Source organism: Marmota monax, unplaced genomic scaffold (assembly GCF_021218885.2).
Source record: "Marmota monax isolate L192 unplaced genomic scaffold, Marmota_monax_Labrador192_F-V1.1 WCK01_AAM20220418_F8-fsc00013, whole genome shotgun sequence".
Classification (NCBI taxonomy): Eukaryota; Metazoa; Chordata; class Mammalia; order Rodentia; family Sciuridae; genus Marmota; species Marmota monax.
In genome coordinates this window covers 5,062,747-5,088,574 of record NW_026692202.1, presented here as the reverse complement: position 1 = coordinate 5,088,574, position 25,828 = coordinate 5,062,747, and the positions used below count along the sequence as shown (strand labels likewise).

The following is a 25,828-nucleotide window of genomic DNA, read 5'->3' as shown; positions in this document are numbered from 1 at the left end:
GGAAAGGCAGCAGAATACAATAGACACTAGTATGGCATTATGTAAATCAGTGCATGTGTAACCGATGTGATTCTGCAATCTGTATACAGGGTAAAAATGGGAGTTCATAACCCACTTGAATCAAAGTGTGAAATACGATATGTCAAGAACTATGTAATGTTTTGAACAACCAACAATAAAAATTTTAAAAAATTTTTAAAATAAAAAAATTTAAAAATAAGATAAAATAAAATAAAAATGTTGGGTCCACCGAAAACTAAAAAAAAATAAATAAATATTAAAAAATCCAAAAAAAAAAAGAATAAAGAAACGAAATGAGACAGGGTAGGGAGAAAACTTCATGCTAAATCTCAAAAGTATTTTGAAAAGTTGAAGAAAAGCCTATACTCACTTTTATAAATTAGTGAGCAAGATTCCTGAACTACTTTTGGGATTCTTCTTCATGTGTATTTACTTACATAACTAGTCTAAGTAATACTTTCAAAAAATTCCAAACACATATGCCAAAACTCATTCAAGTATGCTTCAGTTTCTTTAAGATCAAAGTTTCTTTAGGTGATTATCTTGGTCCTTTTAAATAAAATAATGATACGTCAGCAAATTTTCATAATATCTTACCACTGAAAAAAGGCACCTAACAGAATAATTATTCAGGTAGAAACTGCTACCTATTGAAATGCTGAAACACTTACCTAAGCAGCTTGTGACCATTTGTTGTAGCAACTTCAGCAAGGCTTGTTAGAATCTTTAGATACTGGCTTTCACTTTGCTGAGACAAATGCTCCAGAACTTGCCGTAGCTAAATATTTATAAGTAAAAAATTGAGATTAAATAAACTATTAAATTTTGTCAAAAAATTAAGTACTTATTAATTTAATAAACACCTTAAAGCCAATCAGCTAAAATAGAAACCTTTATACTTTGCTTTGTATAAATTTAAAAGTTAATATGATAGATGATAACATAAAATTTTGTTGAAAATTACACAGTAAACAATTAAAAAAAAAGAGAATAAAAATCACTTAGTGTATCTTTGAAAATTTAACTCCAGACTTCTCAAATTTCAGAAAATTTTAAATTCCATAATTTTTCTAAGATTATAGCTACTATAAATAATAGCACTCAGGGATGGGGATGTAGCCAAGCAGCAGAAAGATTTGGAGTTAATCTCCAGCATAGCAAAAAGAAAACCAAAAATAAAAAAAAAACAGTGCTTGGTAAACTAGTGATTACAAATCATAACATGACATTCCTCCTCAGATTCGTTTCCTCTTTCCCAGGGAATAGTTATCCTAAGGGAAGATCAAAGATCCACAGAACAGAAGAGTTAGAAGGCCAAATATTAGCCCAAAGTTTGTTAATTATTACATATGTTTCTTGGTATCTCTGGGGACTAACACCTGAATTCCCAAGGATATCAAAATCTGCAGATACTCAAGTTCTTTATATAAAATGGCATAGTATTTGCATATAACCTATGAACCTTTTTCCACATATTTTAAATCATTTCTAGATCACTTTTCATACCAAATGCAATAAAAATGCTATGCAAATAGTTCTTGTACTATATGGTTTAAGAAACAACAAGAAAAAAAACTGTAATGTTCAGTACGTATGCAATTTTTAAAAATGTTTTTGACCCCTGATTGGTTGAATCCATGCATGGAGAACCCATGGATATGAAGGAATAAAAGGAATTCATACTTATTCTATAGTGCAGATAAGCATATTCAAATTATTAAAATATTTGTATTAATAAATAAAATTACTAAGCACATTTGGAAAGTTTCACATATATAAGCCTGAATAAAGCTTGTTCATTTCCAAGTTACTAGCACAATTATATTACCATGTTTTCTCGGAGGTCTTCATTCTGTGTCATTTGAATAATAGTCTGAAAAAGCCTAGGATGATACTGAATTAATACTTCACAAGTCTCTCCATATCCACCCTAAAAACAAGACTTAAAATTACTCAACTTCGAAAATAAAGTTTTTCTTAACAGTCATTTATACTTCACAGTATAAAAATCTTTGCACTCACCCACTCACTTATGAAAAAAATGATTTTACTATTCTCAGTTTCTATCTTAAATGGGCTCAAAATATATATTGAAAACATACCTGTACACATAAATCCAGAGGGGTTACTCCATTTTTATCTGGCAAATATTTGGCTCCTCGTAATAGAAGAATCTGTGCTGTATCTCTCTGACCATGACTATATAGAAATAGAACCAAATTAAAAATAAAATATTTTTTTATTTTTAATAAATTTACTTAAATAGCCAATTTATCATATTTTACTAATTTGATATATTTGCTTTACATACACAAACAGACATAAACATCTTGGAAGATCAAGTTTTTATCTTTGAAAATCATTTGTAAGTCTAAAAATAAAATATTTTAATAGCCTCTTCAACAAATGGTGCTGGGAAAACTGGAAATCCATATGTAACAAAATAAAATTAAACCTCCCTCTCTCTCACCATACACAAAACTCAACTCAAAGTAGATCAAGGACCTAGGAATTAAACCAGAGACCTTGTGCCTAATAGAAGAAAAAGTAGGCCCAAATCTCCATTATGTTGATTAGGCCCAAACTTCCTTAATAAGACTCCTATAGTGCAACAATTAAAACCAAGAATCAATAAATGGGATGGATTCAAACTAAAAAGCTTTTTCTCAGCAAAAGAAACAATCAGTGAAGTCAACAGAGCACTTACAGAATGGAAGCCAATCTTTACCAATAGCATATCAGATAGAACACTAATATAAAGCACTCAAAACCCTTAACATCAAAAAAAAAAAAAAAAAAACAAATAACCCAATCAATAAATGGGCCAAGAAACTGAACAGACACTTCTCACAAGAGGATATACAATCAATCAACAAATACATGAGAAAATGTTCAATATCTCTAGCGAATAGAGAAATGCAAATCAAAACTACTCTAAGATTTCATCTCAAGCCAGTCAGAATGGCAGCTATAAAGAATACAAACAACAATAAGTGTTAGTGAGGAGTGGGGGAAAAGGCACACTCATATATTGATAGTGGGAGTGCAAAATGGTGCAGCCAATATGGAAAGCAGTATGGAGATTCTTTGGAAAACTTGGAATGGAACCACCATTTGACCCAGCTATCCCACTCCTCGGTCTATACCCATAGGACTTAAACAACAGCATACTACAGGGACACAGCCACATCAATGTTTATAGCAGCACAATTCACAATAGCTAAATTGTGGAACCAACCTAGATGCCCTTCAGTAGATGAATGTATAGGGAAACTTTGATATATATATACACAATGGAATGTTATTCAGCATTAAAAGAGAATAAAATCATGGCATTTGCAGGTAAATGGATGGAGTTAGAGAATACACTGCTAAGTGAAGTTAGCCAATCCCAAAAAACCAAATGTTTTCTTTGATATGAGGATGCTGACTCATAATGGTGATGGGGGGGGGGGGGGCGGCATGGAAGGAATGGAGAAAAATTAGATAGGACAAAGGGGAGGGAGGGGAAAAGTGAGGGCATGGGGGTAGAAAAGATGGTGGAATGAGTTAGACATCATTACCCTAAGTACATGTATGAAAACACAAAAAGTGTGAAAATACTTTGTGTACAACAATGACTTGAAAAATTGTGCTCTATATGTGTAATAAGAAATGAAATGTATTCTGCCGTCAAATGTGATAAATTAGAAAAAATAATTTAATAAAAAAAGAAAAGTAAAATATCTGGATTCCATAACAAAAATAAAATCTTTTAAAGTCTTTCTCTATGAATTATGGATGGTTAATATGAATCCTACAATAACTCATAACATTTTGAGATATGTAACTATTTATCAAACTCTGATCAATTTTTTTCCTTCCATTCACTTCCTAATCCCTTTCTCAAGTCTATCCTGACCTCCTTTCTACCACAAACACCCAAATTTTTAGACTACTTACTCCAAAAGAATTTAAATATTAAAAATAAGGCCCTGGGTTCAATCCTCAGCACCACATACAAATAAATAAATAAAATAAAGATATTGTATCCAACTATGATTACAAAAAAACAATATTTTTTTAAAAAACACATTTCATAGCACTTTCTTTGTTAAAAAAAAAAAAAAAAGAAAAAGAAAAGAGCATCAAAATAAGAACTTAAGGGAAGAACACAAGTGAGAATTACAAGGAAAAAATATCTATCTAGCTTTCAACCTTTATCAACCCACTCAGTTTGGCTATTCAATCTAGTCTAGAATAAACAACTCTCCTATCCACATGCCTTTCTCTGATAGCTCTCCTTGTACTACTACTCTTTCAGTTAGAACCATTATACTCTGGAGGTAGCAATCACTAGACCCTAGGTCTTTTTATTCAATGAGTTCCTCTGACTCAAAATAAAGTCAACAAAAATAAATAAATTTACAATTCAGAGACATTAAAATATAAGGCTGATTTTAACAAATGCTCAAAGAAGTTCCACAATTTAAAAAGACCATCTAATACAAAAACTTTACTTTGAAAGTGAGAAAAGCAACTAAACTTAACAAAATGGATTTTTTTTTAACATTGATTCAGATAATTTTCACTTCCTTGAAGAGGAAATAGAAGTGATCTCTCAAACACTTTCATTCTTCTAACTTCAGACTTTGTGAATTTGAGAACTTGGATAGAATATATAATTGTACAAATAGAAGCAATATTTTTTGGAATAGCCTGAAACAAAATGACCGTATTTTCAAAGGGGATGTTCCAAATCTAAGTTTATAATTCTGAGTCTAAGGTCTACTGGCTATTTACAGAGTTTGATAACTAAAAGGAGTTGCCTGGCAGGAACTATGAATCCATGCTCTGAATTTTATCCCTTTATAACTATTACAAAGCTCTAAAACTCAATACATGTCTCACTAATTTACTGTATCTATACATCTCAACAAAATCTTACTTTTCCTAACAGAATGAAAGTTATCTGAAGATACAGAAAATACTTGAAAATCTAAATATCACAAGTACAATTAAAAGTCTGCCTGTAAATGTTTTTTGGTTTTACTTCTCAACACGGACTTGTATAACTATCTTTGTTCAAAGCTATCTGATGTTTGCTAGTTTAGAACCTAAGCATGTACAAGGCCCTTGGTGAATTCTAAGTACCAAAAAAACGAAAAAACCCTTAATGATATAGGGGGATATAGTAGTAGCAGAATGTACTTCTAAAAACATCTTTTTATCACATTCCAACATTCAGACTATGGGAATATCTCAGTTCTATATTACCATACTTATATTTACTATTATAAATGTCACTGTTTCATATAAAATATTTTTCAAGCATGAAATTACAGTGACTCAATTCATTCAAAAACATCTTCCAAAATGAAATTAAACCTCTATCTCTCACCATAAACAAAACTCAACTCAGAATGGATCAAGGACCAAGGAATTAGACCAGAGACCCTGCACCAACTAGAAGAAAAAGTAGACCCAAATCTTCATCATGTCGGGTTAATCCCTGACTTCCTTTACAAGACTCTTAAAGCACAAGAAATAAAATCAAGAATCAATAAGTGGGATGGATTCAAACTAAAAAGCTTCTTCTCAGCAAAGGAAACAATCATTGAGGTAAAGAGAGAGCCTACATTATGGGAGAAAATTTTTACCACAAGCACATCAGATACAGTACTAATCTCCAGGATACATAAAGAACTCAAAAGACTTAATACCAAAAAAATAAACAACCCAATCAATAAAAGGGCTAAGGAACTGAACAGAAGAAGATATACAAGTGATCAACAAATATATGAAAAAGTGTTCAACATCTTTAGTAATTACAGAAATGCAAATGAAAACTAAGATTTCATCTCACCCCAATCAGAATGGCAGTTATCAAGAATACAAGCAATAATAAGTGCTGGAGAGGATGTGAGGAAAAAGGTACACTCATATATGGCTGGTGGGACTGCAAATTGGTACAACCGCTTTGAAAAGCAGTGTGGAGATTCCTCAGAAAACTTGGAATGGAACCACCATTTGACCCAGATATCCCACTCCATGGTCTATATCCAAAGGACTTAAAATCAGCATACTATAGTAACATAGCCACACCAATATTTATACCAGCTGAATTCACAATACTAAACTGTGGAACCAACCTAGATGCCATTCAGTAGATGAATGGATAAAGAAAACGTGGTATATATACACAATGGAATATTACTCATCAATAAAAGAGAATAAGGCATTTGCAGGTAAATGGATGGAGCTGGAGAATATAATGCTAAGTGAAGATAACTACTACAGTACTCTAGTCAAGACGTAACAGTTTCAATGAGTTTAAGAGTGGAAAAGTTTCAAAACAAATTCTGAATGTAGAATTTACAGAACTTACTAAATAAGTTCCAAGCTGAGGGTTCAGAGAGAAATAAAAAAAATAATGATCTGGTCTCTGGCTTAAAGAACTGGAGAATAAGGGAAACTGAAAGAAAGGTTTGAAAAAGAAAATCAGAAACTGTATTTTGGACATGTTAACATCTGAGATTCTATGAGATTTTTGAGTGATGAGAGACAATCAAATTCAGAGGTTCAAAGAAAACTCTGATCTAAAGATAAATTCTAAATAGGGTATGATTTCAGGTAATCAAACAATTATATTATTCATAAATTAAGAACACTATGGAAGGAACTGCTATTCTAACCAACCAACCAAATTTTAAGTATAAGAAAATGACTAGATTTAGACAAAATCTAGATGTATAAAGATTCAAAAGCTCCTGTACATAAGGGCCCCTTGAACATAAGAGTCTAAAATTTTACAAATTTTTAAATTCATAAAATTTAAATCAAAGACAAGATTCACTACAATGTTTGGTGAACTGCTCCTAACAAAGGTTGTTCAATAAATAATCTGAATCAGTCTGATCAAGATAATATCAGAGACCCAACAAGAAGCTAAAGAGGAAAGGCAGGTCTTTCAGTCTAAAACAAACATACAGACTTTTTGTCATTATTCCCTAAACAATACAGTATATCAACTATTTGTACAAGATTTACAATGTATTAGGTATAAGTAATTTAGAGATGATTTAAAGTACACAGGAGGATATGCATAGTTTATATGCAAATATTAGGCCATTTTATATAAGGGATCTGAGTATTAGAGAACTTTGGTATTTATGGGAGAATTCTAGAACCAATACTAGGGGACACCAAGAAAGCACTAGAATTTAAATCAAAAAAGAAGAACCACTATAGTTTTTTGTGCACGGCTTCTCTCTGTAAGCTACATTTATATACCATCCCAACACACAAACTCTCGTATATCTAAGTGGGTGTGAATACATGTGTGTAATTTTTATGTTGCTCTTTAGATACTGGGGTTTTTTTGTTTTGTTTTGTTTTTGTTATTATTTGTTTTGCTTTCTATGATGATAGATCTGGAACCCAGGGCCTTGTACATGCCAGACAAGTGTTCTACCACCAAGCTACATCCTAGCCCTACTTATTACTATATCACTAATACCTATAACATGCAGTGCTAGCTACGTGTTTGCCAATTAAGTGAATGAATAAGTGAACAAATGTCCAAGTCAAGAAAAGATCAAGAAACAAGCACAAAAATAATGTATAACTTAGTAACTAACAAAACTGACTCAATATTTTAAAGTTACAGATACAGAGAAAGCAAAACCATGGCTCTGGACCAAAACATATTTCAATAGCTTATCCCAAAGAAACTCACCTGGTTAGTTAATAAAGTGACCTATGGGAATTACTGGATTATTGATTTTTCTTAAAACTGAAATAATCAATTAAATCAAAAGCTCCCACCTACAGCATAAAAACACTGGCGATGAAATATAAGAGAAAATGCTTTCCCTCATGTAGTTAAGTAACAAAACCAAAATGCTTTTCTTCATCTTAAAAGAGAACATAACATTTTTGTGAAATTAGAGCTGTAGATAATATACAGAAATATTTGATTGAAAATATGGTAGATACACAACTTTGTTTTTTGGATATATGAAAATATAAAATATCATACCTGCAAGCAAAGTACAATGGAGTGGCTCCTGACACATTTGGCCTGTTAATATCAGCACCACTGTCTAGCAAGCATTGCACTGTCTAGGGAGGGGGGAAAAAAACAATTAAAATCAAAGAAGTCAAAAGATACAATTCTCAGAATTTAAATTCATATAAGGAAAGTTCTTCCCATAACTCAAAAGCTTTAAAGAGAAAATGAATGGGCATATGACAATTATGATGGCTGCACAAACTCAACTTTGATAAGCTCTGAGTCTCTCAGGCATCACATGCTATGTATGGAATTATCAGTGTGAGATAAACTGTTTTAGCATGAAAAAAACTCCTGAGCAGCACTGTTTCATAGCTAATATAAAAATATTAAAAGTTCACACTTGATGATTAGAGATAAGGCAAAGTACACCTAAAAGCCTTAAAAACTAAATGTGTGTGTGTATGTGTGTGTGTGTGTGTGTACACACACATATACATTTTATATATATAAAAATACACACACACTTATTCTGGTTTTATTTCTATAATCTTCATTTGAGTTCCTCCTGCAAAAAGAAATAAAATATGTAAAAATATAGTTTTTTTTGAACAAAACTTTTTTATTTATTCTGGATTGAACACATGTATTCATTTTGATTGCTGCTCTAAAACCTAGTAGTGTGTTAACATACACCTATACAAGGAAGAACAAGAAAGAATACACCAGTGTACTAGATAAGCCAAAAGGTTTTTGAAAGATGGCAAACAAATGGAGGACCAGTAAATTGACTCAGCAGATCAAAAAAAGCTGAGTCCAAATGGGAATTCTAATAAGAAGCAACCAAATTCTTAATATAGCACATATACAATAACAAAATTTAAAAAAAAAAAAAAACCTACCACAGGAAGTACCGAGTACCGGGATACCTCTGAAAATAGGATGTTTACACAGAGCTGAGAAATAGGAGGAATAGTTAAAAGTCTATAAAACAAATAATTCCTCCTTAGCTAGGACCCTTCCTCCCATGCCATAGTATTAGACTCTACTATGTTAAGACAGGTGGTTTATTCTCTAGACAAAGTGAAAATGGAAGCTCTAGACTGGCAAACAAGAAATACAAGTACAAGCAAGGTTCAGGAGCCATGGTGGAAAAAACTAAGTGAAAACCTCTAACCCCATATTTCTCTTGGGTCCCCAAAATCCAGCAGCCAGGCTTCAAACCTCATGAGAAATTGAAAGTTTCCACTCTATAGCCTGGCACCAGAAAGAAAGCCCTAAAGATATTAGCCTTAAGGATATTAACTGTAGAGTTCCTAATGAAATAATCCAGTTCAAGGCAATGTTTCTACAATGGAGTGATTCTCAACCAAAGAATGTTTTCCCCATGAGGGACATTTGGCAATCCCAGGAGATATTTCAATTGTTGAGACTAGGGATGGGAAGGACTATTGTTAGCTAGGGAGGAAAGGCCAGAGATACAGCTAAACATTCTATAATGCACAGGACAGTCCCCACAACAAACAATTATAAAGTCCAAATATAAACAGTGCCAAGATTAAGAAAACTTGGTATACAAAGAAGCCAAACATCCAACAAATTTGGCCCCCAAATACAATGCTTGCAGTCAACATCTTAGTATCTCAGCCTTACACACAGATGGACAGACAATATTTTAAGACACAGTGAAGTAACAAACCCAAACAGCAAAAATTTTTAAAAAGAAACCCAGAAAAATTAAAAATAAGGGGAACACCAAAGAAAACAACCAATATTAGAATTGCTAATATTCTCAGAGAGGAGAGGAAAAAAGTTATTATATCCTTGAAACAATAGAAACCCAAGGGGAAAATATTCAGAGAATAAGAAATTAAAATATCAAGAAGACACAACAATTCAACAATCTGGAGAAACACAATGCTTAGAAAATCTACAAGACAGAAAACAGAATGAAAAGACAAATAAGAAGAAAATAGAAAAGATGAGAAAATCAGTGGATCAATCCAAGGAGACACATTGCAGAAAGTAAGCATAAAGAAAATGAAGAAGTTGGGGAACAACACAGGAATCAGTAAATAATACTAAAACAAACCCCAGGGGCTGGGGTTATGGCTCAGTGGTAGAGCACTTGCCTAGCATGTGTGAGGCCCTGGGTTTGACCCTCAGCACCATGTAAAAATGAATAAAACAAAGGTATTGTGTCCAACTACAAATAAAAATTAAATAAATTTTAAAAAACAAAAACAAACAAAAAAAACCCCAGAACTAAAGAGAATGAATTGCCAAATTTAAATGGCTCATCAAATCCCTAGTCTAATATGTCAACAAAGCAACAAAATAAAATTTCATAATACCAAGCATATAAAATCTCAAAAGATAAACTAAAATCAGATTGATAAGATATATTTCAACTGTAACACCAAAATCTAAAAGGTAAAAAGCCTTTAAAGCTATAAGATAAACTATTTAAAATACAAAATTCTCTTCTCGACCACACTATTATTCATATCAGTTATAAGTTTAGAAACATGCTTAACTATGAAAGATTTCAAATTTTTTAAAAAATTAAAAAGTATCTTTTCTCAAGAAAAGCATACCTGGGAGCTGAACGATATCCTCCCCCAAAACAAGGGAATAAACCAAAATAGAAGATGTAGAAACCAGAATATTGGAGGTCAAACACAAGACAGACACTAAGAAATCTCCAAGTTTAAAGGGACAAAAAAAAAAAAAAAAAAGGCAAACTGACAAGATTATTTAACAAATGTGTCTTTGTAGAAAACAGTACTGAGAGATACTTACAGGAATATAAAATATAGAAAGAACTGCTGATTCTTACAAAGTAAACTGAGCAAAGTCAATTACTTCTAGAAAGAAAATGTTATAGTTCCCTACCTGACTTAACTGTAAACAACATTTACCCAATAATAAATAAAATGAATGTTACTTAACCAAAATTTGTAAATCCTAACTTGCCATAACAAGAAATTATTAAGTAACATCTAAACATCATAAATTAAAACAGTAAAACCATAGAAGCCTATTATTTAGAACTATCTACCAGAGAAAAAGCTAAAAAGGTCAAAAATTGTTCATGATCATGATTTGATAAAGAATAAGGGTTGGTTTAAGGGACAACTATTTTTTTATTTAAAATATTTTGATAAAAATTTTAAAAATATAGTTATCACATACTGCTATTTGAATTTACTTCTATCCCAGTATGAATTCTAAAATCTAAGTAATAGAAATACTGTTATAGGGCTAAGGGTGTAGCTCAGAGATACACTACATGCTTACCATGCACAAAGCATTGTGTTCAATCTCTTAAATACAAAAATGGCTATATAAAACTAATATTATCAGCTATACAACTCTTTTAAACTTACACAAGTAAGAACTTTCAAATATGAAAATGAGAAGCATTTATAGGTCACTATTTTATAAGAGAAGACATATTTCGGTCCTTTGATCCTGGTTTTCAACCTTTCTGATTTTTGACATAGCAGCTCTATGTGTGTGATCTCAAAACAGAAGTGAAATAGCACTAACAGTGTCTACAACTCTTATAGAAAATATAGACAATAAGCTTTCATTGTTGAAAAAGCCCAAGAGAAGAAAGATGAAAGCAAATACATTGAAAATATCTATTAATGTACATTTAAAACCTAGTGAGCCAGAAACTGAAATAAGTTAACAAAATACAGGACACATTCAGATAAATTATAGTTAAAATTATGTAACAAGAATATGAATAACCTTAACATGTGCCTAACACTACCCTAATAAGTATTTATCAATTCATTTATTGCATCATCTTGTGAGAAATGTGATATTCTCTCCACTTCTACAAGCAGGAAACTAAGGTTTCAAAGAGGTCAAGTAATTTGTACCCCAACACACAGTGAAGCAAGGATTAAAACTTAAGCCTATGTTCATAATCATAATCCTATTTACCAGAAAGTAGAAATTCTAATTTTTCTGAATTCAGATTACTAAATACTATTATGGCTAATCTGACATATACCTTCACAAACTACATTAAACACAGATGATCTACTAATCCCCTATCAAGTAACTATTAGACAGCCAGGCTCAAGTGACTCAACAGCTGCTTGTGTTCAGTTTAAAAATAAAGCCATTTTTAAAACCATATACTTTTTACAGTGCTTCTGTATTTTTATGTATATTGTAAAGCTTATAGTATAAAAACAATTTAGCCATTAGATTAACATATTACTCCACTATTTTCAATAAAGTAATGAGAAAAACTTTATAAGCATATCTTAGCAAGAAGGCATCATTTATAGTATGAACTGAAACATGTTTGTCATACCCTTGTCATATCCTTGCCCTACAAAGACATTAAAATTCTTTTCTTATATACCTGTCATATCATTGTACACCCTACAAGACATTAAAGATTCTTTTTTAAGTCAGCTTCAGTGACATATGCCTGAATTCTCAAGCTACTTGGGAACCTAACATAAGAGAAGCAAAAGCTCAAACCCAGCCTAGGCAACTAAGCAAGATCCGGTCTCAAAATAAATTTAAAAAGGGCTGGAAATGGGGCTACAGTTGTATCTCAGTGACAGAGCACTTGCCTAGCACATGTGAAGCACTGGGTTCGACCCTCAGCACCACACAAAAATAAATAAAATGAAGGTATTGTGTCCATCTACAACTAAAACAAAAATTAATTAATTAGAAAGGGGAGGCCTGGAGATATAGCTCAGTAATGGAATATCCCTAGGTTCAATTCCTAGCACTGGGGAAAAAAAAAAAAAAAAAAACTTTCCTTTCTTAAGATGAAAGAACATCTGATTGATTAAGGTAGTGGAAACTGTTGATTCTAGTATTTTATTTTCCATTCAGAAGTCTTTCTGCTTTTCTGTATTAAAAAATTTATTTCAGCAGAACACAACAGACACTAGTATGGCAATATGTAAATCAATGGATCTGTAACTGATGTGATTCTGCAATCTGTATATGGGGTAAAAATGGGAGTTCATAACCCACTTGAATCAAAGTGTGAAATATGATTTATCAAGAACTATGTGATGTTTTGAACAACCAACAATAAAAAATTTAAAAAAAAATTTATTTCAGTTAAGACCTTCAAAATATACAACTATTAAAGGAAACATTTCTTAAAGTTTTCAATAGCTTCACTTATAGATAAAATGTTGCCTAAAGAAAAAGAGGGGGGAGAATTCTCTTAAAAGTATTAAATAATGTATAAATGAATTTCAACGTGAAGAATAAAAAATTGCCTTGTAGCACTATAATGAATGAAAAACCATCAACCTTTGTGATTAAAAAAAAATGTTTGCTGGTTTCTTTTTGTAAAAGTTCTGACACGAGAGAAAAGGATAATAGGGCTGGGGATGTGGCTCAAGCGGTAGTGCGCTCGCCTGGCATGCGAGGGGCACTGGGTTCGATCCTCAACACCACATAAAATAAAATAAACATATTGTGTCCATCTAAAACTAAAAAATAAATATTAAAAAAAAGAGAAAAGGATAATAAAGAATTCAATTATTGATTCAATGGTGTAACAGGAGAAGTAGCAAGAAAGTCACAGATAACCTTATTCAGTTTTTTGTTTGTTTGTTGTTTTTGTTTTTTTATCACCAATCATTTCTCTGAGAGGCACTGGGTTCAATTCTCAGCACCACATAAAAATAAAATAAAGACATTGTGTCCACCTAAAAACTAAAAATAAATATTTTTAAAAAATAAATAAATAAGTGCAAAAGAGATCTAAGAGGTATTCATCTCAACAATTAGTAGACTACATTGTGGTGTGTGGTAAAGGAAGCAAGCCAGGCCTACATGGTGTCAGACCAGGGGCACATAGAGTACAACACTTACCCAACTCACCCTATCATTGTACTATTCTGGCAGTTCCCACCGAGCCCTGCAGGGGAAGTAAGTCCTCCTGGGTCCCTTATTACATCTCAATTAAACACAGTCTAGTGTACAAAATGAATTCTCATTCCCAAATAATCCAGAGTGACAATACTTCAATGATAAAGCAAAAGATCTAACCACAACAACAAATTATTTTTTTGTTGACAATATACACATACAATTTGGATGTGAAATATCATGAAAGGTAAAGAGCTACATAAGATTGCAAATACATATTGCCTAGCTTCAACAACTTCAGTTTAACAATAGAGTGTGAGGCTATATGATCTTCAAAAGTATGACAAAGTAACAAATGTTTCCAACTATGTAAGACTGTTAATATGTATACAAAGGATAAAATTCAGGAGGAAACAAAATATTATTTATTTACTAAATTAAATACATTATAGCTCCTGAAAAACACTACCACATCAAAACACAAGGCACAACATAATTAAAGAATTAACTTTTAAAGCCCCTAAGGATTTTCAAAACCAGAGTTTGACAGTAGATACAAATAAATCCAATACAACCTTTAGAAGAATCAGGGCCATCAATAAACACACCACTTAAAAACACAAAAAAGGAAAGAGGTGACAAACATTCACAAATGCTAGGAAAAAACACAGAAAAAAATGATATTGCATTTGAGTGGTTCATTCCATCCTTCAGTTAAAAAAAAAAAAATTCATATCTATTATGTACAATGAACTATTTTAGATTCTAGAGTTACAAGAAATAAGGGGGGAGGGGGGGTCCCCGTCTTCATGAAGTTTACATTATAGTACAAAGGGCCAATAGACAAAATAGAAATAAACAACATGCAGTGTGTTCAATGGTAATCAGTAGTAGCCAGAAAAATGAAATCCAGGATTCTCATTTTTTGGATACAATTTATTTTAGAAAATATCTTTTCCTGTAAACCCTATACACAAATACATTCTCTAAAAACTGCATTGGGCTATGATCTGTAAAAGGTCCAAAAAACATAATGAATAAGATCATAATTTCTCTGAAAATGAGAAATTTTGGCTTTTCATTTTCTTATAAAAATTAAGCTCAGTGGCTTAAAATAAAAAGTAAACATGTGGGCTGGGGTTGTGGTTCAGGGATACAGGTTTGCATTGCATGCTTGGGGCACTAGGTTCGATCCTCATAAATAAATAAAATAAAGGTATTGTGTCCATCTATAACTAAAAATTTTTTAAATTTTTTTAAAAAAGTAAACGTGGGCTTGGGTTGTGGCTCAGTGGTAGAGCGCTCGCCTAGCATGTGTGAGGCCCTGGGTTCTATCCTCAGCACCACATAAAGATAAATAAATAAAGGTATTGTGTCCATCTACAACTAAAAAATATTAAAAAAAAAAAAAAGTAAACATGTAGACCAACATAAATATCTGTTGGTCTACAGACAGCTGTTTATCCAAAACATACATAATTTTAATAACTATAGTGAACTGAGATCACTATAGGTGAATAAAATGACATCAGCAAAATAAGCTCTTAAAATTTTCATAATTATAATTTCCTGCTCGATCTTCCTCAACCACTACCAGCAAAAACTATTCTCCTGATTCCCAAATATCTAGAATAGGGGTCCCTTCTCTTTAGAAAATAAACTGCTCAGGAGGTACCTTAGAAAGAAAAGCATACAAAGGAAATTTTCATATGGTCTTCAACAGATCCTTAAGGAATAACACACTTTCAATAACCTTCACAATGTTTCAAATGATAAAACAGTTTCCTAAGTGGAAAACTAATGTACAAAGCTAATGCTGGGTCAATCTCAAAAGTCATTTAACTGAAGATAATAACTAAAACCACCTGAGTCCAATACAATGATAAATCACAAAGCAAAAAAATCCAAAGCAGCTCTTCTTTATTAATGTCAACTCTCAAAATAACGCTGGTCAAAGTAAAAAGCAATAGATATTCAATAATAAAGCTATAAGCAAAAGCCTAAGTTGCGGTATTATCATTTGCTAAAAGGGAACTAAATAACCAAAAAGCATCTTTATTTTTTATTAAATTAATTCTGACGATATGACTTATGACAATGTACACATAACTTATACACTGTCAAACCACTAATCAGTGACTGATTCTTTAGCAACCTGTTCACCTAAATATATTGAGGGTTTGAGCCTGTATTCAATATCCCACAATAACGATTATTCTTCAGTTGTGTTAGGAAAAATATCAGTAATAGGACTTTCTATTTTTTTTGTTCATATTTCCCATAAGCAATTAAGGAGAATTCTAGCATTGAAATAAATAAAGTTACTCTGAATATAAAAGTACTTTGTGAAATATTAGTCTACCTACCTTTGGGCCTCAGAACTGAATCTGATTAATATTTTTGCAAATACTTTACATTAAGCTCACATAACTGGTAACTCTCTGGATGAAAAGCTTATAAGATAGCTAAGGATACAACAACCAAGAGAGCTAAATGAATGTAGGTAAACACTGTCAACTAACAAATCTACAAAATTCAGTCCAATTTCAGTATCAAAACAATTTCTTTTAAGTTACAAGAGTGTAAATCTATCCAAACGAGAGTACAACCATCACTTTATATTGCTTGAGAAGCTTCGTATTCAGTTTAATAAATTCAGGAACATAAAATTTATTCTTATAAACTATAATTTATTTTTAACTAAACTGTAGACTAATCCCTCAATTAATTTTGCTATGTAATGTAACATTTAGATTTTGATTAAACTATATGACAGTTCTCTAGTGTTACTAAATCCAAGTTATTCCAGACAATAAACAATCATTTGTGGCAATTCAACATATTTATAAATCTTACAGGATAAAAAAGGAAAAATTACCAAAAAAGGAAGTTGAATTTATAGTCACAAAAAGAAAAAACTGAGTAAATTTCATATGTACAATAAGGGTACATTATTTACTAAACATTCTAAAAATAAAATTTAAAAAGAATAACAACAAAATCCAACAACACAGACTAGCTTCTTACACAAACATAAAGGAATATAGCGGTCTACATATTGCTCTCTGTACCTTCACACAATCACATCATACATTATTAATAATGACAGTAACAACAGCAATAGATATTAATGCTGTTAAATGTCCATCAAAGTATTCACAACATTTTCCTCAATTATATCATCACTAGACAGCAGATACCTTCTGAGAAGGTTAAGAGCAGAAAAAGTTGCCAAAGACTGAAAAAACAAAACTGAAACAATTTTGTTGTTGTTGTTGCTTTGTTTTTTGGGGGGCGTTTTTTGGGTTTTTTTAGACAGGATCTCTATATGTTGCCCAGGCTAGTCTCAAACTCCTGGGTTCAAGCAATGTTCCTGCCACATTCTCATGTACCATCATTCTCACATAGTCTGAAATGATTTCTTAAAATCAATATTCAAAGACAAAGCATAATTCTGGTAGTATGTACCTAATAATGCAGTATAACAGTTGATATAAAGAAAACTATATAAAAATAAAATTATTAATTATAATCACTGCTTTCATCTTATTTTTAAATAGGAATAGAAGTAAATTAAGATCATGATGTTATTACATTGCAAGGACAAAAAAGCCAGAATGCACTCTTCATCTGCCAGAAGCATATCCTTCTAACAAAAGGATAATGAGGCCTTTATGATATTCACCTCTGACAGATGTTTATATATAAAATCATAGTAAAAATTATTCAGTTTCTTAATTATTACAAAAATTAATGTATTTTCCAAATCTTTTCTCTTTAAAACAAAGTTATATAAATCTGGAAAAGCATTTCTGGTCATCAAGTAAGAATATTCAATTACAAATTCTTCAGAGCTTTAAGGTTCTTGGGCAGTTGCTCAAAATCTTTTCATACACTCCTGAGATTTCCACTAAAATGAGATTAGAAGGCAAATTTCAAGGATTTCTTCATTATCTTGGTTTCTTTAATTTGAAAAACTTTTAAAATATTTTTAATACAATCTCTTTCCCACTTGAAAGTTTAATATTTTATCTGACAAAATATATACAATCAATATGCAAGATTTTAAACTTAAAAATTTTTTTTAAATCTTGAAACCTACATATACTAGTATTTTTCTACATGGACATAAGTTCTAGAGATTTTCTAGTGAATTAGTGCAAGTGATGGCTACTTTTGAGATAATAAAAAAGGTCATTTTGACTTGCCACTAAAATATATCACTCCAAATTCAACTTTGAAAAGATACACAAATTTTTTTTTCACAATGGAGTATTACTCTGCATTAAAAAATGACAAAATCATAGTATTTACAGGGAAATGGATGGCATTAGAGCAGATTATGCTAAGTGAAGCTAGCCAATCCCTAAAAAACAAATGCCAAATGTCTTCTTTGATATAAGGAGAGTAACTAAGATCAGAGTAGGGACGAAGAGCAGGAGAAGAAGATTAACATTTAACAGGGATGAGAGGTGGGAGGGAAAGGGAGAGAGAAGGGAAATTGCATGGTAATGGAAGGAGACCCTCAGGGTTATACAGTGGAGGGGGTAGAGAGAGAGGAGGGGAGGGGAGGGGAGAGGTGGGGAGGGGGGAGGGGGGAGGATGGGAAAGGCAGCGGAGCACAACAGACACTAGTATGGCAATATGTAAATCAATGGATGTGTAACTGATGTGATTCTGCAATCTGTGTATGGGGTGAAGGTGGGAGTTCATAACCCACTTGAATCAAAGTGTGGAATATGATATGTCAAGAAATTTGTAATGTTTTGAACAACCCACAATAAAAAATTAAAAAAAGAAAAGATACACAAAGATTCTAAAAAGTCATTAATCCCTATTTATCGTATTTTACAAAACAGTACATTATATCCAACTCAAGAGACAAGGATAGCTAATCCACTGAGATATGAACTAGTTCCAGAATTCTAGAACAAAGGCAATATTAGCACAACTATCAACATACTTTTAGAAGTATAATTCAGCCTGGAGACAAGGAGATAAGACTAATTTTTAAGGCTCTTTTGTCCAGATTGAAAAAAAAAAAATGAAAGATATATACAATGATTCAGAAAGCAGTGCTAAATATTTCCTTTATCTGTACACAAACCTCAAAGATAACCCCAACTGATCAACTATGACAAGAGGAACCTCATGGGCCAATGCAATCAACAAGTCAATATGGCTTCTGTATTGTTTCTCCTCTACTATATCTGCAAAAATCTCACCCTGTGAAACTCATCATTAGTAAAGTTAGGCTCTCTATAAATCTTTTGAGCATACAATTGTTCAAAGGCATCTGATTATGAGGAATTCTCTATTACTTTACCACACCTGCTTTAGGTTGTAAACCATATGGAGTATATTATACAACCTAATCTTCAATAACTTCAAAAAGCTATTCTAAATTTTTAATGCAGCCTGCCATGCACATGTTTTAAACCAAAGTATTCTTAGTAATTCTTGTTTCTACACTAGCTCAAGGCAACAAATATTAGTTTTTGTCAATTATTTCTAAGCTGAATCCCAAGGGGTTTTCTATACAAGAGAAAGGCCTGCAAGTATCATTTACTATGATACTTTGTTCACTTGGTACAGCAGAGATCCTTTATAATTAAGTAGGTGCTTTTCTGTCCTGTGAGAGCTATATATAGAACTTACTTTCAAATATGCAGTAGTTCCTTAAAAATCTGGGTCACTGGGGCTGAATATGTAGTTCAGGGGTAGACGCTTGCCTCACCAGTGTCTGGGATTGATTCCCAGCATCACACACATTTTAAAACAAAATGGATCATTCAAGATATCTCAGATCTTTTTTTTTTTTTTCCTTCACATAGAATATTTTTTAAATTTAATAATACTGACTCAGAAAGTAAGCACCAAAGAGAAGGAACACTTCTTGAAAACACTGATTAGTTTTCAGATGATAAAAGACAAAAAATATAAACAAACACTGGTATTCACAAGTTCCAGACTATTTAAGCAATATCAGTACTCTTTTTCCTCACTAATTCCAATAACTGAGGTTTAAACTGGAAGAAAAATTATAATTGCTTAGAAAACATGTAAATACATTTTTAAATTTGTAGTGTACTCAGCCAGCCATGGTAGAGCATGCCTAAAATCTCAGCTACTTGAGAGACCAAGGTAGGAGGATCACAAGTTAGATGCCAGCCTGGGTAACTTAACAAGACTTGTCCCAAAACAAGTTTTTTTAAAAAACAGCTAGAGATGTAACTCAGTGGCAGAGTACTCATCTAGCATGCACAAGGTCCTGAGTTTAAGTTCTAATACCACGAAAAAACGTTAATTTAGCTATTAAGATTTATGAATCAGAAATAAAATTAGAGTACAAATTACAAATATTTTGAAGAATTAAGAGCATTATTTTCTTCTATTCCCTTTGTCTTACATAAAATTTAATCCCCAGAAGCCCACAGGATTTACAAAATAATATTTTATTATAAAGCTTCATGTTCCAAAACACACAGTGAAGTTTTCAAAACAAGCACAAGCAACTTCAAGCCTTCATGGGTGTACTTACTGTTTTGTGCCCATTCTGGCAGGCCACATGCAGTGCTGTCTGCCCCATCGCATCCTCAACATCGACATCACTGACATGTTGCACGAGGTCATGGAGCAATTCTGTCCGCCCATTCACAGCCAGCCAGTGTATCTGTGAAGTCATTTAGTTACTTAATATTTGTGCAAGAATATTTCATAAGAAAACAAAAAATAATGCTACTATCTCAAATGAACATGATATGCAAATTAAAGATATTTTAAACCCATATACTTTTTCCATTTTTTTTTTAACATGAGAAAGACACATGGCATCAAAATACAGATTACTCCATCAGGTATTACGTCATCAAGTACTTGATGACTAAAATAGTATGGTACCTAGGCTGAGGATCACCAAAAACTTTGCAAGAAGATTTAGATGATGATGTTGAAGAAGTCTCCCATAAAGCACAAAGAAAAAAAAAAACAGAACAAAAGAGAAAACATAATAAAATTGATGACCTAGTCCAAGTGGTCTAAAATTCAAACATAAGAGTTAGGAAAAGAGAGAACAGGGGAGTGGGAATCATCCAAGTCATAATGTATGAAAATTTCCATGAGCTCCCATTATATAAGTTTCTGGGTTGTTGGAACTCAGTGTTATCCAGTAAAATGAATAAAATAAATCCAACCAAAACATATAATCATGAAATTTTAGAATGCTGAAGCACAAAGTAAATTCTGTAAGTTTCTAAAGACAAAAAAAAAAAAAAAAAAACAGATTTCATATAAAGGCTCAAGAATCAAAATGGCACCAAACTTCAAGAATGAAAACTAGAAGACAACAAAGCAATGCTTTAAAAATACAAAGGGAAAATGATATCCAGCCTAGAATTTTATTGTCAGCCAAATTATCAATTATATAATTGTGCAAATGCAAAGAATCAAGTCATATTCAAACATGCAAAGTGGCAACAAATTTATCTCCCATGCACCCTTTCTCAGGAAACTACCAGTTGATGTGCTCCAGCAAAGTGAAAGAGAGAGACATAAGACTCAGATAACACAACTCAAAGCAAAAGAGAAAAAATAAATAAACTAATTAAGTGAGCTCAGCAAGGTTGTACAATACAAGATTAACACACACAAAAAAAAAAACCCTGCACTTTATATACACTAACACTAAACATGCAAAAACACAATTAAACGCAATACCATTTACACAACTGCTCCAAAGAAAATGAGATTCTTGGCTAAATGCTTAATAAAACATGCACAAAATCCCTATGCTGAACAGTACAGAACGCTAATGAAGAAATCAAAGATATATATGAATGGAAGGATACACTGTGTTTATGGATTGGAAGACTCAATCAACATAAGATATCAATTATCCCCAAATTGATCTTTCAGTTTAATATGACTCCAATCAAAATCCCAGAAAGGTATTTTTGTAGACACAGACAAATTTGCCCTAAAATTTGTATAGAAATAAAAAAGAACCAGAATAGCTAACACAAACCTCACAAAGAAAAATTAAAGTGGGAGGAATTACTCTTGTGATATTAAGTCTTGCTACAGAGTTGCAATAATCAAGACAGCATAGTACCAAGGCTGCGGATATAGCTCAGTTGGTACAGTGCTTGCCTTGCACACACAAGGCCCTGGGTTCCATCCCCAGCACCCTCCCCCCCACCAAAAAAAAGAAGATAGTGTAGTACCCACAGAGGGGTAAACACATAAATCAATGGAATGAATGAAAAGCACAGAAAAGGCCCAAGTAAATATGCCCAACTGATTTTTAAGAAAGATGCAAAAACAATTCCATGCAGAAGGGACAGCCTTTTCAACAAACAGTGCTAAAGAAACATAGACAAGGACTGAGGTTGTGGCTCAGTGATAGAGTGCTCGCCTAGTAAGTAAGCATGAGGCACTAGGTTCAATCCTCAGCACCATATAAAAATATTGTGTCCACCTAAACCTAAAAAAACAAATATTTTTTAAAAAAAGAAACATAGATAAAAAAACATTCATGGGATTTTTATTATTTCTGTAGTCCCCTATGAGTTTATAATTTCACAAATAATATCTTAAGATTAAAAGTTTTTAAATGAAATAAATGAGTATCTATATGCCAATAAAAAAAAAGAACCTCAATCTAAGCCCCATATCTTATACAAATATTAACTCAAAAGAAATCACAGACATAGATGCAAAATGTAAAACTAACACTTTTAGAAAAAAAGGGATAAAATCTTCAGGATGTTGAGCTAAACAAACAGCTCTCAGCCTTTATACCAAAATCATGATCTATAAATGGAAAATTTGATAAAGTCTACTTCATCAAAATCAAAAACTTTTACTTTTCAAAAGACCCTGATGAAAATTCAAAAAAAAAAAAGATCCTCATGAGAGTTTGAAAAGCAAACTACAGACTGGGAGAAAATATCTAAAAATCATATACCTGAGATAAAGCCCTTTTCTCTTGGATATATAAAGACTTCCCACAACAGTTTTTTTAAAAATCCAATTAGAAAATGGATAAATGACATGAATTGGCATTTCGTTCCATATAAGAGGATATGATATACAAATGGCAAATAAGCCTATGAAAAGATGTTCAGCATCACTGACAATTAGACAAATGCTTATTAAAAGCACAATGAGATCATTACACATCCATCATAATACTCCACAAAAAAAAAATTCAAGCTTCCTGGCTACATATCTGTAATCCCAGTGATTTGGAAGGCTTGAGCCAGGAGGACCACAAATTCAAGGCCAGCCTCAGCAACTTAGTGAGACCCTATCTCAAAATAAAATAAAAAGTGCAGAGGGTGTGACTCAGCAATAGAATGTCCCTATGTTCAATCCCCAGTACAAAAGGGGGGGAAAAATGGCAGCAAATGCTTGCAGCAAATTCTGGCAACAAATTGAAAAACTGTATCACTCAAATATTATTGGCAGGAATATGTTATAGCAAAATGTGCATTATATATTCTATACAAAAAATATCAAAATTAGCACTCAGAAATATTTAGACACAAAGATATGAAATTTTTAAATCCATTAAAATAGCTGAGAAGAATTGCCTAGAGATAGGTAGACTTTAGGGGGACAAGTTTGGGAAGGCCAAAAGACTTGTTTCCTTCACCAACCCTTGTCAAATCATTTGACTCTACATTTGTGCATGAATAATTTTATTCAATAAAAATTTTAAAATTATTTTCTACTCCATCTTCCTTGAATTTCAGGAATTAAGCAAAGAAATTAGCAGATAAAAACATATGTGATTCAACAGATTAAATTAACAACAGACACCTTATATTGCTTAAACTGGGTAGTATCCTAAAGATCTACATCATTTCAAAGGGTTCATACCTCTGTGGCACCTACCAAATCACTAATTCTGTAGATACACAGAACACAATCTTTCCTTACAGAGTAGATGATATTATATTGCTAATATATAACAAAACCTGTAGAGCCCATATAATAATCATGATTAAGATTATTATTTAATAAGCCACTCAAAAAAATTCAAATTTTAAGGAAGGTCCTCTCCTGAAAGGACCCTGCCCTCTCAACTGAGGGTATCTTTTCTTTCTCCTCTAATAAACTTTACCATATTTTAAAATACATATATAAAATATACATAGATTTATATTCTGTATATAATTTTAAATTTTATATATACCTATAAACATATATAAAAAATACTGTTTTTCTTATATCTCCCCCAAAAGTCTTTAATCAGAAAGGCCTTGAAAACTGGCTTGGTAAGTAAATAGTCAATATTCTTCTTTATTTACAAATTAAAAGGTAAAAATCAGGATGGGCATTGCCTAGCATGTGTGAGGCACTGGGTTCAATCCTCAGCACCACATTAAATAAATAAGTTATAAAATTCTGATAAAGAAATAGATTTTTTAAAAAAAGATAAAAATCTACAAGTATTATCAAAGGAAGGTGAAATTCAATTTAACAAATAATACTTAATATCTTCTGCCATGACTTCAAAATTATTGTTCAATAATTCTATTTTATCTCTACTTTCAAAACGAATAAGGCTCTATTAAATGATGATGATGATTGGTTAAAATTCTGAGATTTCAACAATCCTATTAGTAATAGCTCATACCACCTTCCCTACAATATTTATATGGCTCAAAACTAGATTAACCTGCCAGGCATAGGGGTGCATGCCTGTATTCTTAGCAATTTGAGAGTCTGAAGCAGGAGGACCACAAGTTTAAGGCCAGCCTGGGAAACTTAAGACCTGTCTCAAAATAAAAAATAAAAAGGGATAGGGATGTAGCTCAGTGGTAAAGTGACCTTGGGTTCAATCCTCAGTACCAAAAAAAATATGGCAAAATGGATAAAAATACTAGTTTAAGATATAACACATCTAAAAGAATATAGGCCAAATATTAACTGTGATTACCTCTGAACCCAGGGATCATAAGAAGTGCTAATTCTCGTTTTTACTTTATTCCTTTCTCTCTAGCCACACCATTTTCCTAAAATGAAATATAACAGTACTCAAATGGACATAATGAAAACAGCTCTCCTACAATGAACTGATAACATATCTTAACAGAGATGCTCCTAAGAAGTCCCTTGAAAGTCAGTGACCAAAGTTAGGCAAATAAGACTTCAAAATAAATGATAGTCATAATCTAATAAAGAGAAGTGAACTACAACTTAACTGAAAACTATATCTCAAATCATTCTACACCTTCTTAAATACTATAAAGATCTCACAGAAACACTCATACTACATTGTTCATTGCCATCACGTATTCAAGATTGTATTAAAAAAATTATTTTAAAAAATCTCAGATAAAATAGCACTTACTGCTGTAAGGCCTTCATTATTACAAATGTTGACATCAGCACTGTATTCTAATAATTTACTCATACATTTCTTCTGCCTAAAAAGAAAGACAGTCACAGATAACTGATACTAGAAAAAATATACAAACTACAATTATTTTACTGAAATATTAATTACAATCAACATTAGTTGATATATATATCTGTATTTTCAACTATAACTGCAATATTTAAATGAACACTATTTGAAATAAAATAAAATTGTTTCTATGATTCAACGATAACATGATAAAGAAATAACCATTAAGTTTTCATGTCATTGGAACAAACTTATCATTCAAATTGCAGAAACTTCTAGTGTTGACTAAATGGAATAGTAATTGCCATAAGAAATATAAGCATAGCAAAATGTTTCAATGTTGTATTCCACATTCTTGATTGGAAATACTAAATACTGAGTTATAAAAACACAATCAGAAAACCTGTAAAATGTATGTCTATGCATTCCTCTCTACCCACTTCATTTTTTTCATTCATTTTTATTATGATAAAATACACATAACATAAAATTTATCATTTTAAACATTTAAGAGTAAAGTTTTGTGG

General features: G+C 31.9%; 1 protein-coding gene across 6 annotated transcripts in view; it reads right to left on the bottom strand.

Annotated features, from left to right (window-relative positions):
- Positions 1 to 25,828, bottom strand: part of Hace1 (HECT domain and ankyrin repeat containing E3 ubiquitin protein ligase 1) — an 88,052-nt gene that overhangs the window by 48,973 nt on the left and 13,251 nt on the right. For 4 of the 6 annotated variants that reach the window (XM_058575380.1, XM_058575374.1, XM_046430697.2 and 1 more), the window contains 6 exons: positions 25,245 to 25,320; positions 20,427 to 20,558; positions 8,042 to 8,124; positions 2,124 to 2,220; positions 1,850 to 1,951; positions 693 to 799 (listed from right to left, as the gene is read on the bottom strand). In XM_058575380.1, the coding sequence (XP_058431363.1) occupies positions 693 to 799; positions 1,850 to 1,951; positions 2,124 to 2,220; positions 8,042 to 8,124; positions 20,427 to 20,558; positions 25,245 to 25,320 (597 nt within the window). Of the gene's footprint in view, positions 1 to 692; positions 800 to 1,849; positions 1,952 to 2,123; positions 2,221 to 8,041; positions 8,125 to 20,426; positions 20,559 to 25,244; positions 25,321 to 25,828 lie in introns of those variants that run through there. The other 2 variants (XM_058575384.1, XM_046430712.2) reach the window with 2 other exon arrangements.